Source organism: Gigantopelta aegis, chromosome 6 (genome assembly GCF_016097555.1).
Source record: "Gigantopelta aegis isolate Gae_Host chromosome 6, Gae_host_genome, whole genome shotgun sequence".
NCBI lineage: Eukaryota > Metazoa > Mollusca > Gastropoda > Neomphalida > Peltospiridae > Gigantopelta > Gigantopelta aegis.
The window spans coordinates 19,623,132-19,642,926 of record NC_054704.1 but is presented as its reverse complement, the minus strand read 5'-3'; the positions used below and the strand labels follow the sequence as shown (position 1 = coordinate 19,642,926).

The 19,795-nt window shown below is 37.9% G+C and overlaps 1 protein-coding gene across 1 annotated transcript in view; it reads left to right on the top strand.

The window, feature by feature from the left end:
* LOC121374408 (sodium- and chloride-dependent glycine transporter 1-like) overlaps positions 1-19,795 on the top strand; it is a 44,997-nt gene that overhangs the window by 3,685 nt on the left and 21,517 nt on the right. Inside the window, exons 2-8 of the mRNA XM_041501508.1 lie at positions 9,966-10,123; positions 11,222-11,528; positions 14,031-14,163; positions 16,071-16,205; positions 16,608-16,711; positions 17,803-17,927; positions 19,455-19,567. Of these exons, the coding sequence (XP_041357442.1) occupies positions 9,966-10,123; positions 11,222-11,528; positions 14,031-14,163; positions 16,071-16,205; positions 16,608-16,711; positions 17,803-17,927; positions 19,455-19,567 (1,075 nt within the window). The remainder of the gene's footprint in view (positions 1-9,965; positions 10,124-11,221; positions 11,529-14,030; positions 14,164-16,070; positions 16,206-16,607; positions 16,712-17,802; positions 17,928-19,454; positions 19,568-19,795) is intronic.

Genomic DNA, 19,795 nt, shown 5'->3' with positions numbered 1-19,795 from the left:
CTTACCAATTTTATAATTTGCAATGTTAGTTTTATTCTGTATGCATCCAGTATTAAAGTACGCAATTGGTTTGAAGCAATCAATTGGTCCAATGAATAGAAATGCTGTACAAATGCTCAGGATGCTCAAACGAACGTTGAAAAGTAAAGTTTGTTTTATTTAACGACGCCACTAGAGCACATTGATTTTTATCTTTAATATCATCGGCTATTGGACGTCAAACTCATGGTCATTCTGACACTGTTTTTAGAGGAAACCCGCGAAGTTCCCAGTGACCACTTACAAAAAATAACGAAACGCATCGAGATCTTACTGACATATTTAATCATTTGATTTGGCAGTAAACTCCATCAGTATCGGTAAACATTCCCTCCCCTAGTTTATCAGAAGGTCACTAAATTTCTACAAGGCAAGTTTGTCGCTGGAGTAAATCATTAAATACAGTTATTATTATTATTATTATTATTATTATTATTATTATTATTATTAATTGGAACACCTCGCTACGCTAGATGTAGAGTAAATCGGAAAAGATCGCATATATTCGTGAAAATAATTTTCCGACTCTTCGCCCGATATCTCACGAAAGTTACCGAACTTCAATTTGAAGGGAAGTAACTCCATCAATCAATTGTTAGAAGAAAACATTTCGTGGCTAACGGGTCGCCAATAAAACTAAATTTGCGACAGTAAAACCACCGATATACGTCCGCAAATCGGAAAACACAGTAGGGTTATCCCCTAAATGACACCAAATTAGTGCTTGTGATAGTTTTGGAATGTTTTCGTGGAAATCGTTGTTATATTAAAAAAAACATTTTTGGATATACAAAAAAAGTTTTAGGGTCGGCAGGTTCAAATTAGGGTCGGTCGGGTAACCGGAAACAAACAATATTTTATGATACGCCTAAATGGTCTGGGTGTTTTGTATCGTGTTCTTTATTAGCCCGATGACTAGTACTCTTCCGTCCGAGAGCAGTACAATGATGTGGATACGGGCACGGACCACGGATCATATACAAATGGATGCATGGCTTATACAACCTTGCGTTTGTGTATGCGTTTAACTATTGATATGCGTATGTACCTAGGTCCTAGGTCCTGTATACATTAAACTTGGATCTGAAGCCAGTTTTGACGAACACGCGAATGAACTCGCAGTGGGAATGTTTGAATCACCAAGAGCAGTTTTCCCACGTGATTCCAACCATGCCTCGGATAAACAAATATATAGATGTTGAAAAATATATTAATTTTGTAAGACAAAATACGCAATCTGATTAAAATTAGCTCTACTGGTCTCACCAGTAGATCTAACAGCATTGCGTGGACTCCCATGTTCAGATGACATTTCATCTATAAATAATTTAAATATCGACCAATTACACTCCGCCTTTTATAACGTTATTCGGGAGCATACAAATTCTAAAAATATCGGGCGAGACTATTTATGCAGTAGGCGAATTTGTTGGTCTATTTCAACATTGAAAAAACAGGGGTAACAGTGCAGTAATAAACTCTGGATTGTATACTAGTATAAACAGGTTTTATAGCTATACCATCACTTTTTTTCTTCTTCTTTTTTTTTTTTCGTCTTGAAACGAATTTTATATAAAATTTTATATTGAAATTAGTTTCCGGCATACTTCGTAATTCATCCGAATCATTTCGTATACCCTCGGCATAATCCCGAATGAACCGGCCTCGGTGGCGTCGTGGCAGGCCATCGGTCTACAGGCTGGTAGGTACTGGGTTCGGATCCCAGTCGAGGCATGGGATTTTTAATCCAGATACCGACTCCAAACCCTGAGTGAGTGCTCCGCAAGGCTCAATGGGTAGGTGTAAACCACTTGCACCGACCAGTGATCCATAACTGGTTCAACAAAGGCCATGGTTTGTGCTATCCTGCCTGTGGGAAGCGCAAATAAAAGATCCCTTGCTGCCTGTCGTAAAGAAGAGTAGCCTATGTGGCGACAGCGGGTTTCCTCTAAAAACAGTGTCAGAATGACCATATGTTTGACGTCCAATAGCCGATGATAAGATTAAAAATCAATGTGCTCTAGTTGCGTCGTTAAATAAAACAAACTTTAGTTTAATCCCGAATGTTTTCAAATTTATTTTAAAAAACTGGCATGATTTTGCAAGTAAGATCGAATGAAAGGTCAACTGGACATGAGCTCCAACGGGCTGCTGTTAGATCCACATGTAATAGTGGAGCTAATTTTAATTATATTGACAAAATACGTTTCCCGTACCAGTGTATGTAGACTATAAAAATGTCAAGTTTATTTAAAGTTTGTTTTATTTAACGACACCGCTAGAGCACATTGATTTATTAATCATCGGCTATTGTCAAACATTTGGTAATTCTAACAGATAGTCACCAGAGGAAACCCACTACATTTTGTCATTAGTAGCAAGGGATCTTTTATATGCGCTTTCCCACGGACAAGAAAGCACATAGGCCTTTGACCAGTTATGGTACACTGGTTGGACAAGTTTATTTACTTTTGAGAGAGAGAGAGATGTACGTAGCTATGTTATACGGTGCTATTTATGACAATCTTTTCGTTCCTTTTCTGTATGTATATGTGCTCGCAAGTGTATATGCGTGTTTGTGTATGTGTGCACGTGCTTCCATGTGTGCGTGTTTGTGTGTGTATGTGTACATGCGCATGTATACGTGCGTTTGTTTGTGTGTTTATATTTCCATTGATGTATCGTGTCTGCAGGGCTCGACCTTAATCTTGAAATTTGAAAGTGTTTTTGGCTACCAAAATTTACATCGGCAGGCTACCACTGAACTTCTTTTTCTTTTTTCTTTTTTTAAGTTAGGCCAAGGCCTGGTCTGTGTGTCTGGATTCAATTTATTATTTGTGTTATCTTTAAATATAGACATATAGCAAAACAAGTCCAAAGTCTGAACTTCATTCTCGACTATATGTCAGTTAATTATGCAAACAAACACTCCATCGTGTGTGTGAAATCTACGTGCCCATTCATGACAGAAGCACACTGTAAAAAAAAAAATGTGGATTCTAGTAATCGGGCAGATTATGTTGCCGCTAAATCCATACTATTAGAACCACAAGTTGAAGAGGTCAATGGCAGGTCTGTAGCCAGGGCACAGGTGCCCTCAGCAATAACCAACGAATGACCCAGGATGCGTATAATAAGGAATGGGGAGCGGGTCTTTCCCATGACACAGAGGCGCATAAACTCAAGCGGGATTCGTTTTATTCATATAAGACTTTGATCAGCTTTTATATGGAACCAGATTAAAAAATAATGCATGATATGATTTAGATCTGAAAGCTCGAACTATTTTAAATTATGCATTCACCAACAGAATTTGCCATTGCGGCGAACGGTGGAATTTGCTACATGTATTTAGTTTTTTTTTTAAAGCACCATACACCGCATGAAATGTCATACATCTGCAAAATATGATTTGATCAATTTGATGCAGACACAATATCCATGCGTGTGAATATAGCTTACGATCCCGTAAATTATCCTAATTTTGCCATTGCGTGATATTCATATGCAGCATAGGCCTATTCACCTAGAAGCTCTGCTAAATATGATTTGATCGATTTATCGAGAAAAAAAACCCACAAGCTGCATACGTGTTGATGTATTTAAGTTACGGTCACTTAGTCGCAAACATGAGATCATAATTTGCGTATTGCGTGATATTCGCATGCAGCGAAGGCTACTCACCTAGGAGTGGCGAATGCGCATTGCGCGATACGTATACAAACTATACAAGGAATCGCTGCAACTTTTTCATGATTTGTATCTGACTGTCCCGCACTCGAGATCTTAGCATTAGAATTCCATTTCTGGCCCGTATCTTATCTGTCCCCATGTTATACACGGACAGGTTGCCCTATTATGTAATGTTTGTTAGGTCACGTTCGGTCGTAAATCATGTTGTTTTTGTCGGGACTGTCGAAAGCTTATCTGTTTATCTTACAAAATTCAGATCTGGTTAAATCAAAAGAGGGGCGACCACGGTAATTTTGCCAGGTGGTTAAGGGGCAAGACATATTGCCACATAATAAAGTATAAGCATGGTCAAGAATGTGTAGGCAATATCATGAATATTAATAGGTAACAATCAAATTACTATGTAGGACTTTATATTAAAACATTTAGAAGAATTCGGTGGCATGCTTAGGTGAACAATTTGACTGGTACCATCATCTTTTATCATATCAGGGGCCTAATTCACTAAACTCTCGCAACTTTGCGATCTCGCAGTGCAGTGTTAAAAAGAAGAAAGAAAGAAGTGTTTTATTTAACGACGCACTCAACACATTTTATTTACGGTTATATGGCGTCAGACATATGGTTAAGGACCACACAGATTTTTTTTTAGAGGAAACCCGCTGTCGCCACATATGCTACTCTTTTACGACAGGCAGCAAGGGATCTTTTATTTGCGCTTCCCACAGGCAGGATAGCACAAACCATGGCCTTTGCTGAACCAGTTATGGATCACTGGTCGGTGCAAGTGGTTTACACCTACCCATTGAGCCTTGCGGAGCACTCACTCAGGGTTTGGAGTCGGTATCTGGATTAAAAATTCCATGCCTCGACTGGGATCCGAACCCAGTACCTACCAGCCTGTAGACCGATGGCCTGCCACGACGCCACCGAGGCCGGTGCAGTGTTAAAAGACTTACAAAGAGGATGCTTTGTTGTCTAGCAGAGCCTAAGAGACCTTTGTGAATTAGGCCCCTAGGATTTATAAACCCAGTCACGTGAGTAGCAGCAATCGCTCACCCTTCTAAACAGGCCTCTCGTTTCACTCCTTTGGTAGCAAGTTTTTGTCAATTCTAAAGGAGTTCCAGGGCATACCCCTACAAAATATTTAAATATCTAAAATCCAATTTTCTGCTTTTTACAAGTAAATCTCATGATGGAAAATGTTGGTAAATATTCTAAATATGTAAAGTTAAAGGGACATTCCTGAGTTTGCTGCATTGTAACATGTCTCCGACTAATAAAATATGTCTACGATTAAACTTACATATTAAATATATTTTCTTGTTTAGAATATCAATGTTTGTATATTCAATATGTTTCTGGTCGTCTTAATATTTGTAAGAAGCCCAAACTGGATTTGGTCTTCAAATAATTTCGTACGTACGAAAAAATATTTTTTAGGAAAGAAAATGAAAATTAACCTAGTACAAATATTAGAACGATCAGAAATATGTTTAATATACAGCCACTAATATTCTAAACAAGAAAATCTATTGAATATGTAAGTTTAATCATAGAAATATTTTATTAGTCGATAACATCTTAAAACATTGCAGCAAACTCAGGAATGTCCCTTTAACATATACTTTGACTGGCCAATATATGTCCCAAAAATGTGTTTGAAGCCTAGATCCAGAGAGGGCAAGAGACCCCTCCCCCCCTTGTATTCCCCTACAGAAGCCCATGCAAAACAGTTTTGAAGTACTTGTACTTTAAAACCTTCGTTAAGTGGATCTTTCCTAGTTTGATGTTCACGGCTTTCAGAAATAAGCAGATAAAAGCAGATTATTAGAGTGTTCCAAGTGTTAAGTACACAACAGGGGATTATAATAAAGTGCAGGCTTATTGCATTATAAAGCACATGCTAATATAAGTGACCTCAAGCTGTCTCTTATTCTTATTAAAGGTGTGTGTCGCCTTGGGACTTCGCCTTGAGCGTGCCTTCCTGAATAGTTTCTGCCATCTAAAGTTAATGTGGAATCTTTCCACCCCTTGTATAGTTTTTCTTTTGCTCCTTTTACTTAAATGAATATCTATTGGGTGTTGGGGCTATTGGCTGAGGGGGATCGGGTTCTGACCAATCGGAGCTCGGTCTCCCCAAAACTGTCTGCTATTCGGTCCGTGCTCTTAACTGGCCAAAAACGATTGAGTGAACCTAGTGTGAGAGCATCTGCGTGAGTGTTTGTTGTTTTCGCTGTGGCTTGGCGGCGCATATACCTGGCAGTGTCTGTGCCACCTGCCATTGGCGAATTCTTTGGCTGGGGGTGAATGTATTTTAGTTTTTAATTTTATATGGTATATAGATTATACTTTTAATTAATTGTTATAATAAATGTATTAGTTAGTAATTATATCTTCCTCTTAGCAGTTTTAGATCTTTATTATTTTAATATATATGTTTTCATTTTTAACTAAATAGGTTTTAAACGGTTATTAATTTGATCGGTCATTATTGTATATACAAAAAAAAGAAAAGAAACCTGACCGTTACCCGGCGTCACCCACTTAACGATTGAGTGGTTTCCTGGGTGATACCGAGGTTTATATAGCAATGACGTTTGTCATCCGTGTAGGTGACGCACCCCCCCCCCGGGTGTTGGGCTCACGAATGCTTGAGGAAAACAGCAAGGACACCTCCCAATAACCGGATCAATCCACTACTTCAACAACAACATCAACAACAACTACTTATACGTTTCACCACCACTCCGGACGGCGGCTCGCGGGCTTCTTCATAATCATTATCACAAATCATTTCATATCATTCTAAATATGGCCCACCTGTGTTGTATGAATAACCTGGGGTGGGGTGGGATGGGGGGGTGGAGACGCCGTGGTTGGGTGCGTTAGGGCATTGGTGGTTTGGGCCGGTAGGGATGCCTGGTAGGAGGCCTCCCCCCCCCCCCCCCCCCCCCCCCGGAACGCCCCCCCATGGAAATCCGGACTAACCGGAATGGGCCACCCGCTTGTTGGAGCGCCAGATCGACTGGGGCGCGAGGCTCCCCCCTTTACGAATCCTTGATCCTCTAGGGCCTAAGTTGATTAATTAATGTAAATTAAATTAATTTATTAGATTGATTGTATAATATATTTATTTTGAACCGCCCGATTGAAAAAGTATTTTACTATGCACCTACTAATTTATATATTAAAAGAATAGTATGATATAGTTTGGTGCGACTATTATTAATTTATAATATAAGATATAAGGTAATGGTAGCTCCCGAAGTGTTTTCCTTTTTCTTTTTTTTAAGTGGTCATACCACATTTCTAAATTATCCCCTACATTTCCTCCTTCTCCCTCCCCCCCCCCCCCCCCCCCCCCCGGAGGTGGTCACTGGCGAAGTCAGAGGCCATATCCGGGGCGGGCGTGCCTGAACCCTTGTGGATAGGGGCACGTTAATAGAGTTGCCCGTTGCCCGTTATTAAAGGTATGCCCTCCTGCCCCGGAATTGGTCACTGGCGAAGTCAGAGGCTAAATCCGAGGTGGGCGTGCCTGAACCTCTGTGGATATGGGCACGTAAATAGAGTTCCCATCCCATCTATTAAAGGTACTTTATCACAGAGGAAGAATTTTTTTCTTTAGCAACACAAGCATAGCAAGGATAGTACATACCATGGCCTTTGTTACATCAGATGTGGAGCACTGGCTCCAGCTAGAAGTAGCCCAAAGGATTCACCAACAGACAGATCGCACATCCAAGATAATGATAACAAAGATTATGATGACTAGATATTTACCTTTGTTGACACCCAATAGCCGATGTATATTTTTGAGCTGTCATTAAACATTCATTCATTTAGTTGGTTCATTAAAAAAAACCCACCGCTTCAGTACAAATTAAATGCAAATTATTATTATTTTTAAGACAGTATTTGAAATAATTAAACAAACATTCCTTTCAAATCCTTATTGTATTAATTTGTCTTTACCAGAAAGAAAGAAATGTTTTATTTAACGACGCACTCAACACATTTTATTTACAGTTATATGGTGTCAGACATATGGTTAAGGACCACACAGATTTTGAGAGGAAACCCGCTGTCGCCACTTCATGGGCTACTCTTTCCGATTAGCAGCAAGGGATCTTTTATTTGCACTTCCCACAGGCAGGATAGCACAAACCATGGTCTTTGGCCTTTGTTGAACCAGTTATGGATCACTGGTCGGTACAAGTGGTTTACACCTACCCATTGAGCCTTGCGGAACACTCACTCAGGGTTTGGGGTCGGTATCTGGATTAAAAATCCCATGCCTTGACTGGGATCCGAACCCAGTACCTACCAGCCTGTTGACCGGTGGCCTAACCACGATACCACCGAGGCCGGTTTGTCTTTACCAGTGTGAAGAAAGAAGATTGGAAGGAATTTTTTTTTAATGTTTTTTATTTTATTATTAGAGGTTGTTTTAACAGTAGTGGATTCATAGCTTGGGTTCAGGGGATATGCACCGGCCTCGATGGTGTCGTGGTTAAGCCATCGGACTACAGGTTAGTAGGTACAGAGTTCACAGTCCGGTACCGGCTCCAACCCAGAGCGAGTTCTCAATGGCTCAGTGGGTAGGTGTAAGGCCACTACACCCTCTTCTCTCTCATTAACCACTAACCAACTAACAACTAACCCACTCTCCTGGACAGACAGCCCAGATAGCTGAGGTGTGTGCCCAGGACAGCATGTTTGAACCTTAATTGGATATAAGCACGAAAATAAGTTGAAATGAATGAGTGGATATGCATCCCAATAAAGTACTGCAAGTGGCCTAATACAATTCCAATAAACAACACATGTATGGTATTAATGATATAGTGTTGTGCCCATAGATACATACATATGTACATATGTGACGAACAATGTCACCACTCTACCTACTTCATTTCTCACATATAGGAATAAAAGAATGATTTCTAATACACCCATTAGTGAGAACATCATGCATTAATCTTTGATAACACATACTAATAACACACATATGTGCATTGACAATTTAAAGACATATGACTGGTTGCTCATAGACAGGGGTGCAGAAATGGAACATATTTCACTAGCCCGCCGGACCAGAACCAACTAAAATTTACTAGCCCACAATAATTTCTACTAGTCCGCCAGTCTTTAGAATAACATATTATTAATAATATTATAATATACATTAAAATTTGCGATTGGGTGAGTACTTTCTGCACCCCTGTATAGATGATGACTAGGTCGTCAATGCCATACCATTCAATGAAAAAACACAGCTCAATAGGTTAACCTGAAACTGATTAGTCTGTGATGCACATGTTAGGTTTTTTTAAAAGTTTGTTTTGTTTAACAATACCACTAGAGCACATTGATTTATTAATTATCGGCTATTGGATGTCAAACATTTGATAATTCAAATTTTGTTTAGGAAAATTATGTAAGAAATAGAATACTACATTTGTGTCTGTTAGAACACTTTCACTCATTAGATACATATATAATCTTAGAGAGGAAACCCGCTACATTTTTCAATTACAAGCAAGGGATCTTTTATATGCACCATCCCACAGACAGGATAGCATGTACCACAATCTTTGATACTGGCTAAAACAAGAAATAGCCCAATAGGTCCACTGATGGGGATCAAACCTAGACTGACCACTGGGTTACGTCCCAACCTTCCTTCAGTGAATATAAGTATCGTGTCAAATGGTTGATAGAGTAAAAAGTAAAGTAAAGTTTGTTTTATTTAACGACGCCGTTAGAGCACATTGATTTTTTATCTTATCATCGGCTATTGGACGTCAAACATATGGTCATTCTGACACTGTTTTTGTTTTTTTGTTTTTTAGAGGAAACCCACTGTCGCCACATAGGCTACTCTTTTATGACAAGCAACAAGGGATCTTTTATTTGTGCTTCCCACAGGCAGGATAGCACAAACCATGGCCTTTGTTGAACCAGTTATGGATCACTGGTCGGTGCAAGTGGTTTACACCTACCCATTAAGCCTTGCGGAGCACTCACTCAGGGTTTGGAGTTGGTATCTGGATTAAAAATCCCATGCCTCGACTGGGATCCGAACCCAGTACCTACCAGCCTGTAGACCGATGGCCTGCCATGACGCCACCGAGGCCAGTTAGTTGATAGAGTAAAAAACGTGAAACATTAATATTTTTTACTGTAATATTATTTTGATTTTATTATAATGTGGTTTATTGGTGGAGAAGCAATACATTGTTTGTTGACTTTTCAGGAGCGTTCTTCATTCCATACGTTCTGTTCCTGGTATTATGCGGGGTACCTCTCTTCTTTCTGGAAGTTTCATACGGCCAGTTCTCCAATCTCAGCCCTATAGCCATCTGGAGGATATGTCCTTTGTTCAAAGGTAAATTACAGTAATTTGATGTACAGATACATGTATTAACATAATGATCATAGCCCAGAAGGAGCAGGTCAATTCAAGAGTCCATTGGCCAGTCCATGTTAGCATATAAATATATAAATCAGTATGAGTGAAATCGGATCTTATAGTCTGCTCTGTATTGGAAATATCCAATGCCACTTTTTATTGATCTTTTAATCATAAACTGGCATTCCATGTGTGTTGTTGAAGCAGTAACGACCAGGTTAAAAAGTCCTTCACATTTTACCTTGTTCAAAGATATGACAATGAATGTGTTAATGGTTTTGTTATTCAGATTAGGGTATGGCAGGCTTTAAGCTAGTGTTGTTTCGACTGGTTGAATCATGAAACAGTTAAATGGAATAATATATAGGAACCTGGGGTCAGGGGGACCTGTGCCAACCCCTCCCACTCTAAAATGAAAATGTACTTTTTGTTTGCCCTATTCTCTATATTTGTTTTGGTTATAACCAGAGTATTCTGCTGTTCAAGAGCTAGATGTATATTTAGATGGGTATGATCACTTTCTGCTGCCAGAGATAACTGTATAGCGAAAACACAGAATAGCTGCTTACCACACGGTAGGCAAAGATTCCCACTCTAATACTACAATTTTTTTAATTTGATGCTAAATAACTTTACATTGACCAATTTTAAGTTTGTTGATATAAAAATATTTCACATATTAACCACTAATACACACACTACAGAAAGAAACCCGTCAGCATCTACATATTTAACTGGAACATTATTGAAAGGGGGTGCTGTCAGGTTTCTTCCTGTTGTCCAGGTGCCTAAATACACTAAACTCTCACAACATTGCGATCTCGCATTGCAATGCTAAAAGACTTGAAAAGAGGATGCTTTTTTGTCTAACAGAACCTAAGAGAGCTTTGTGAAGTAGGCCCCTGGGCTATAGCTCTGGGTGAGAAGACCATTTTGCACTCAATATATTCTGTAACAAAATGTCTATTATTACATGTAATTTTTTTTGCAAAATAAAAATAAAATATAGCGAATTTGGTGATTGCCACAGCTAGCCCTGCTTTTGTCCATTTTTCCATTTTTCCATTTTACTAGGTGTGGGCATCGGCATGGTGATTGTGTCATCGATCGTGTGCATCTACTACAACGTGATCATCGCGTGGGCTCTGTACTACCTCGTCATGTCATTCCGTGCAGTGCTGCCATGGAGCAACTGCAACAACGAGTGGAACACGGAGCATTGTGTGGATGTTGTCAAGGGGAACTCGACCAACACAAGTGTACTGGTCACCCTGATGACCAACATGACCAACGCCATGTCCTACACTGTCGACACAACTCTATCACCCAACATGTCACGACTTGCAGAGAAAGCAATGAGTGCTAGTGAAGAATTTTGGGAGTGAGTGAAAAATACTTTATTTTGCATTAATTTAATTACTCAGTCGGTTGAGTGCTCGCCTGAGGTGCTTGAGTCACAGGATCAAACTACCTCAGTGAATCCATTCAACTGATTTGGGGTTTTTCTCTCATTCCAACCAGTGTGCCACAACTGGTCAAAGGCTGTGGTATGTGCTTTTCAGTCTGTGAGAAAGTGCATATAAAAGATTCCTTGCTGCTAATGGGAAAATGTAGCGGGTTTCCTGTGATGACTACAAGTCAGAAGTACCAAATGTTTGACATCCAATAGCCAATGATTAAATAATCAATGTGCTTTAGTGGTGTCATTAAGTTGTATGACTGTGTAGCAAAATGTGCATTGTATAATGTACCATTTTGTAATATATCTATGCATGTGACGTGATAATATGTTAGTATAGTGAAACTCCACTGTTAAAACCATCAGTCGTAATAGTGGGGTACCGGCCTCAGTGGCATTGTGGTTAGGCCATCAGTCTACAGGCTGGTAGGTACTGGGTTTGGATCCCAGTCGAGCATGGGATTTTAATCCATATACCGACTCCAAACCCTGAGTGAGTGCTCTGCAAGGCTCATTGAGTAGGTGTAAACCACTTGCACCGACCAGTGATCCATAACTGGTTCAACAAAGGCCATGGTTTGTGCTATCCTGCCTCTTTTAAAAAAAACAGTGTCAGAATGACCATATGTTTGACATCCAATAGCCGATGATAAGATAAAAAATCTAGTGGCATTGTTAAATAAAACAAACTTTACTTTTTTAATTATCAACATTCAAAATAATCACTGTTTGGTAAATATTGATTGTGAATTTTACATCCTTTAAGCTTTCCGGTTGTTGTTAGCAATGTTTAAACTAATAAAAATAATGGGTGATGACGATGTATTGACATTTACATTGACATGCAAGAATAATCAAGTGTCAAACCTACTTCAGTTATCTGTGATCTTGGCCCCTTTTTTTAATTATTATTACACCACAGAGATTAACAACTGTCTGGACAAATGACACCCACCCAACACTTTAGGATGACCACTGCCCCAAAGGTAATACAAACGTGTGACTTCTTTTGCACTTTCGTTCCAGCCAGTGCACCACGATTGGTATATCAAATGCCGTGGGATGGTGCATGTAAAAGATCCCTTGCTGCTTATTGAAAAGAGTAGCCCATGAAGTTTCCTCTCTCAATATCCATGTGGTCCTTAACCATATGTCTGATGCCATATAATCGTAAATAAAATGTGATGAGTGCGTTGTTAAATAAAACATTTCTTTCTTTCTTTCTCACTTAATTGACTGTAGCTTATCATTGCATTTGTTGACAGTTTCTGTCAAAAATAAAGTACCAGGATAGTATGGCATATGCTTTCATAAAAAAACGTGTACTCTGTGTAACTGTGACATTTCAACATTATTGTTTTCAGTTATACAATAAAATGGCTGTGCCGTACCTTCCAGCCATTTGCTATGACTTCCTATAGTTTAAAAGTACACTTTTGACTTTCCATTTAAATAAATATAACACTACACCTGCAATTAACTTTAACATCATACCATGTCATTAATTGTTTGTCACTTAAGTGACATGACAAATAAATGCTGTGGGGTTCAAATGCACTGAAAACAACCATTGGGTCTGACTTTACAGGTTGTAATCCATAATAGAGGGGTAGTCTTAATACTGGAGTGGTTTTACTATAAAATAATAATAAAAGCAGTGGTTGCATACTATATAACTGGAAGCAGGATGTAGCCCAGTGATAAAGCACTCACTTGATGTGCAGTCGGTTTGGGATCGATCCCCGTCAGTGGGCACTTTGGGCTATTTCTCATTTCAGCCAGTGATCCACGATTGGTAATTCAAAGGTGATGGTATGTGTGGGATGGTGCATATAAAAGATCCCTTGCTATTAATGGAAAAATGTCAAAGTCTGTGGTATGTGCTATCCTTTCTGTGGGATATAATATGTAAACATTAACTAAAACTATCTTAAAATCACAACGTTTCATTTAACAAACATTTGACTTCCTCAAGTGAATGAAATAACTGTGAGGTTTTGCATATCAAATATCCCTTGCTACTAATAAAAAGATTTAGCGGGTTTCCTCTTTAAGACTGTATGACAAAATTACCAAATGTTTGACATCCAGTAGCCGTCGTTCCAGCCAGTGCTCCACAACTGATGTAACAAAGGCCATGGTATGCACCAGCCTGTCTGTGGGATGGTGCATATAAAAGATCACTTGCTGCTAATCGAAATGAGTAGCCCATGAAGTGGCAACAGCGAGTTTCCTCTCTCAATATATATGTGGTTCTTATCCATATATCTGATGGCATATAACCGTAAATACAATGTTTTGAGTGCATCGTTAAATAAAACATAAATTTCCTTCCTTCCAATAGCCAATGATTAATAAATCAATGTACTCTAGTGATGTCATTAAACAATGTAAACATTTAAACTCTGTATCTGTGTGTTGCAGACGCCACGTGTTGGAGCTGAGTGGGGGGATTGAAGAGCCGGGCACTCTGCGCTGGCAGCTCGTCATCGCCCTGTTCGTGTCGTGGGTCCTCGTCTTCCTCTGTCTCTTCAAGGGAGTGTCCGTCCTAGGCAAGGTACGTCTCCGTGTACTCACGATCATGTCAGCATCGGGTAACAGTACATTCAAGTTAATGTAGAGAATAACTAGTTACGGAGCACTCACTCAGGGTTTGGAGTCAGTATATGGATTAAAAATCTGTTGGATAAAGCCGATATCATATGTCATTAATTAGTTATTTTCTATATTAACTTGAATGTATGTTTAAATGTTTATTTTGTTTATCCTTTGAAGTTAAGAATGGGAAGTTCTGTGAGGCTTGCCAAACAGAATTTCCCATTTGGCTTGAACAGAATAAAGTGGATATCCTAGTCATTAACTAGTTATTATTTTTATCCTGCAGTCTATAAAATTAAAGGGAGAAGATATCATTTGTGTTATTTAAGTTACATTTATACAATGACCTAGAGGTCAAATTAGTTATTTTGTAATGTAGCTCTGCATGTGACAACTGCTTTAATTGGTCATCATAATCGGCCAATAGAAACAGTGGTTGCAGAATAAAAGCATTTATTGACAGCCTTCTATTTTTTATTAGTCCCCACTAGTCCAACCAGAGGGGACTGTAGGTTTCATTTCTGTCTTTCTGTCTGTCTGTCCATCCATCTTTCTGTCTGTCTGACCTTCTGTCTGTCCAACATATAGTTTTCAATATGGGTTTTTTTCACAATGCCTTGAGATATTGAGCTAACATTTTGTGTATAGCTTTATCATGTTCTGTTACAGATCTAGTTTAACTTTCATTGCGATTTACCAATTTTGTGTATAGTTTTATCATGTTCTGTTACAGATCAAGTTTGACTTTCATTGCGATTTACCAATTTTGTGTATAGCTTTATCATGTTCTGTTACAGATCAAGTTTGACTTTCATTGCGATTTACCAATTTTGTGTATAGCTTTATCATGTTCTGTTACAGATCAAGTTTGACTTTCATTGCGATTTACCAATTTTGTGTATAGCTTTATCATGTTCTGTTACAGATCTAGTTTAACTTTCATTGCGATTTACCAATTTTGTGTATAGCTTTATCATGTTCTGTTACAGATCAAGTTTGACTTTCATTGTGATTTACCAATTTTGTGTATAGCTTTATCATGTTCTGTTACAGATCAAGTTTAACTTTCATTGCGATTTACCCATTTTTCACAGTTATGACCCTTGACTTAGGCAATATGAAAAAAAAAATTCAGACTTTATTTTACAATGCCAGAAGATATTGAGATGGAATTTTGTATATACATTTAGCTTTATTATGTAGGCTACTGTACAGACTAAATTTAACTGTCATGGTGATTTAGTAATTTTTTACAAAGTTATGATTCTTGAACTTGGTAGATACAAAAATGCTTGTTTGATTAAATAAACTTGTGTTTATTTAATCAAACAAGCATTTTCGTATCTACCAAGTATCTAAATAAATTTGTGTTTATTGCCTCTTAACAATGCCAGAAGTAACTACTGAACACTCCCCGAAGTGGTCAGACTAAGCCCACAGCTAAAAGCTGATGGGGAATGGCAGGTGTGTGGCACAGATAGCCACAAGAGACAAGCACCTGTCGCGGTTGGAGAGACAAGGACTGGGATGTGGAAGTGAACAGCGAAAGAAGTTGAAAGATAGGAGGAGTTGCCAGATTGGGAAAAAATGAGATGGAATTCAAAGGAGAGAAAGGAAAGGGGGCAGTGGGATAAAAAAAAAAAAATGCAGGATTATGTTTAGGTGATGCACTTTGCAGAACCATTTCCTTATCTAGTATTTCTCATCAACATATTTATTTGTTTGTTTAGGTGATGCACTTCGCAGCACCATTTCCTTATCTATTCCTTCTCATGAACATATTTATTTGTTTGTTTAGGTGATGCACTTTGCAGCACCATTTCCTTATCTATTCCTTCTCATGAACATATTTATTTGTTTGTTTAGGTGATGCACTTCGCAGCACCATTTCCTTATCTAGTCCTCACAGTGCTGCTCATCCGAGGTGTGACTCTGCCTGGAGCCATGGAAGGAATCAAGTTCTACATCATTCCCCGATGGGAGAAGTTAGCTAGCTTCAGGGTAAAGAACCATGTACAGTATCGTCATCATTATCCAGGTCTTGTTATTTAAGGGGAGCCATCACTCTCACTCCTCAACACCCCCCTGTGATTAGTTTAAGGAGAGTACTTTCTAACTTCTCTTAGCATGTGAATTTGCATGGTATCAATATCGTAATATATTAAATCCTGCTGATAATTAATGAAAGCTTTCCCTCTCATTTGCATCATTTTGATAATGTTCTAATGAAACCAGTAAATGGCAGTCATGTATGTTTCATTGTCTCATAAAGTGGAGGAAAGTATATCTTTGTTTTAATTGTAAATTCATGCTTTGAATAAAGACACAATTTTGGACACACTGAAGGTTGTGTGTTGTTTTGATCTGCACCAGTACATGTTGCTATATTTTGGTATTGTCTAGGTGTGGGGTGATGCAGCTCTACAGATCTTCTATTCTGTTGGCATGGCGTGGGGTGGAATCATCACCATGGCGAGTTACAACAAGTTCAACCACAATGTCTACAGGTTGGTAATCCGTTTGCTCAGTGTGTTATCATTTTCACTCTACTCATCTCCATTTTGACAAAAGCACTTATAACTAAGTTTCATGGTAAAATGTTAAAGTTTGTTTTGTTTAACAAGACCACTAGAGAACAGGTTTCATGGTATGTTTGCCAAAAACTGATTTGAGACTTAAAATGTGTTATGAATCTTTATTAAGTTTGGCTAAGAATTCATCATTTGTTATTGCTATTGATATAACAATGATTTATTTTAATCAATTTTTTTTTTATTGGTTTGGCTCTATAGATGTGATGATCAGTTATAAAAAGCCATAATCAATCATGTGGCAAAATGTTAGCTGTAATTATTCCTACCTTTTTAGGAAGGAAATGTTTTATTTAACAATGCACTCAACACATTTTATTTACGGTCATATAGCGTCAAACATATGGTTAAGGACCACACAGATATTGAGAGAGGAAACCCGCTGTAGCCACTTTATGTTTAGATGATGGAATTGAAGCAAACATGTTGGGATTGGTGTTTGTTTCTGTGTACATAAAGAAAAAAGATATTAATAGTTAGGTAAAATTGAAATGAAATGGATTGTTTTATTTAACAATGCACTCAACACATTTTATTTATGGTTATATGGCGTCGGATATATGGTAAAGGACCACACAGATATTGAGGGAGGAAACCCACTGTCGCCACTTCATAGGCTACTCTTTTCGATTAGCAGCAAGGGATCTTTTATATGCACCATCCCATTGACAGGATAGCACATACCATGGCCTTTGATATACCAGTTGTGGTACACTGGCTGGAGCAAGAAATAGCCCAATGGGCTCACTGATGGAATTGATCCTAAACCGACCGCACATCAAGCGAGCGCTTATCCACTGGGCTATGTCTCGCCCTTAGGTAAAATTAACCATTTATATGTCAATAAATGCTTCTAATTAAACTCCTTCTTATATGCATGTAATTGTAACCAATTGTGTAATCAGTTGATGCAACCAATTATAACCAATGAAATTCCAACTGATTCCCACCACTAGTTAATGCTACTTGATGTTATAGCTGACTTGTTTGGTTTCCATTTTCTGTAGAGACTCCATGATGGTTCCGTTCATTAACTGTGGTACGAGTATCTTTGCTGGGTTTGTCATCTTCTCTGTTCTGGGCTTCATGGCTCATGAAGCTGGTGTGTCGATGGAGGACGTAGTCACTGAAGGTAACATGGCTGTGCTTAAAGAACACATACCGGTCCCACTGATGAAGACATAGGTTGGAGAGGTGGGGTGCCATGGCCCAGTCACACCTCTTTCATTCATTCATTTCAACTTATTTTCGTGCTTTTATCCAATTAAGGTTCAAGCACGCTGTCTTGGGCACATACCTCAGCTATCTTGGCTGTCTGTCCAGGACAGTAGGTTAGTTGTTAATTGTTAGTGGTTAGTAAGAGAGAAGAGGGTGAAATGGCCTTACACCTTGAGTCATTAAAACTTGCTCTGGGTGGGAGCTGGTACAGGGCTGCAAACTCTGTATCTACCAGCCTTATGACCAATGGCTTAACCATGACGCCACTGAGGCCGGTACACTTCTTTCTTTTACCCATCACCTTTTATATTTGCCTATAACCTCATGAGATGACTCCTAAACAGTTTGCGTGCCCCCTAAAAACATTAATTTAAAAAAAAAAGAGGATTTCACAAGAAAAGTTTTTATCAACATTCTTTTCCAGTTAAAATGCATAATTATTCTGGCATTAACACCCTCCTTCCCAACATATGGTTTTTATGTTCATAAAATATTGATAATTGGCCCCTTATTTGAACATAATTACCAAACAGCTATTTATTTCAGATATTAATAAGATTCTACATGGTAAAGCATTAATTACACTAATGTAAATATTAAGTATCATTTTGGTGTTAATCATCAGAACCATTGGTATAACTCTGTACATTTTTAAAAATGTTATCTTTTCTATAGATTTATATTTTTTAAAATTGAATTAAGCTTCAAACTTTAAATATAGTACATAATTAAAACAAATAAACAAAATACTGATAGATACAGTTTTATTGTTGTATATGAAACAGTTAAGTTGACTCAGTCAAAAAGAAAAAATCACAAATGATTTTAAATTAATTAGTAGGATTAAAAATATATAGTAAGCTCTTATTGTTTCACTTAATGCATATTGCATATGATATCAATTTATACAGAATTTGTATTTAAATACTTACCACCAAGGCAGTATTATAGATATTATCCACTCCCAAAATGTTAATATTGTAAGTTTCATTTGTTTCATGTTTAAACTTATATATATCTTTTGGTGTTATTGAATCCAAAATATAACAAACTTGTGCACCATTTGTTTTGGTATCAAACCCAATAGCCAATATATCTTTCATGTTTGGATGTCATTAAACATTCATTCATTCATTCATTCATCCATTCATTTCTTCATTCATTTTATTCATTCATTTCTTCATTCATTTTATTAATTAATTCATTCATTCATTTTATTCATTCATCCATTCATTTCTTCATTCATTTTATTCATACATTTCTTCATTCATTTTATTAATTCATTCATTCATTTATACATTTTATTATTCCATTCATTCATTCATTCATAATACTCTTGTTATATTGTTTTGCATTATTTTTACCACTATTTGATCATTGCTAATTTAATTTATATCTGCCTTTAGAATGTTAACACGTCTGTTTTTCCACCTGTTTACAGGACCAGGTTTAACATTTGTAGCCTACCCACAGGCTATCGCCAAGCTTCCCATTTCACCTCTGTGGTCCGTGCTGTTCTTCCTGATGCTCCTAACAATAGGACTGGACAGTCAGGTAGGACACTGCTTCCAACCACCCCCACTGATAGAAAGCCAGTACAACCACCCTGTTAGAACAGTTCTATCCTACACCATGTGATATTAGTTGTGCCACTTGAGAAATTTTTTTGTGTCAAATATCTCTGAAGATCTGTTCAATTCATATTAACGTCCATTGAAAATTAACAGTTCAAAATGCTAGATGACAAAAATTTATTAGAGTCAATTTATTGGTTTTTGGCTG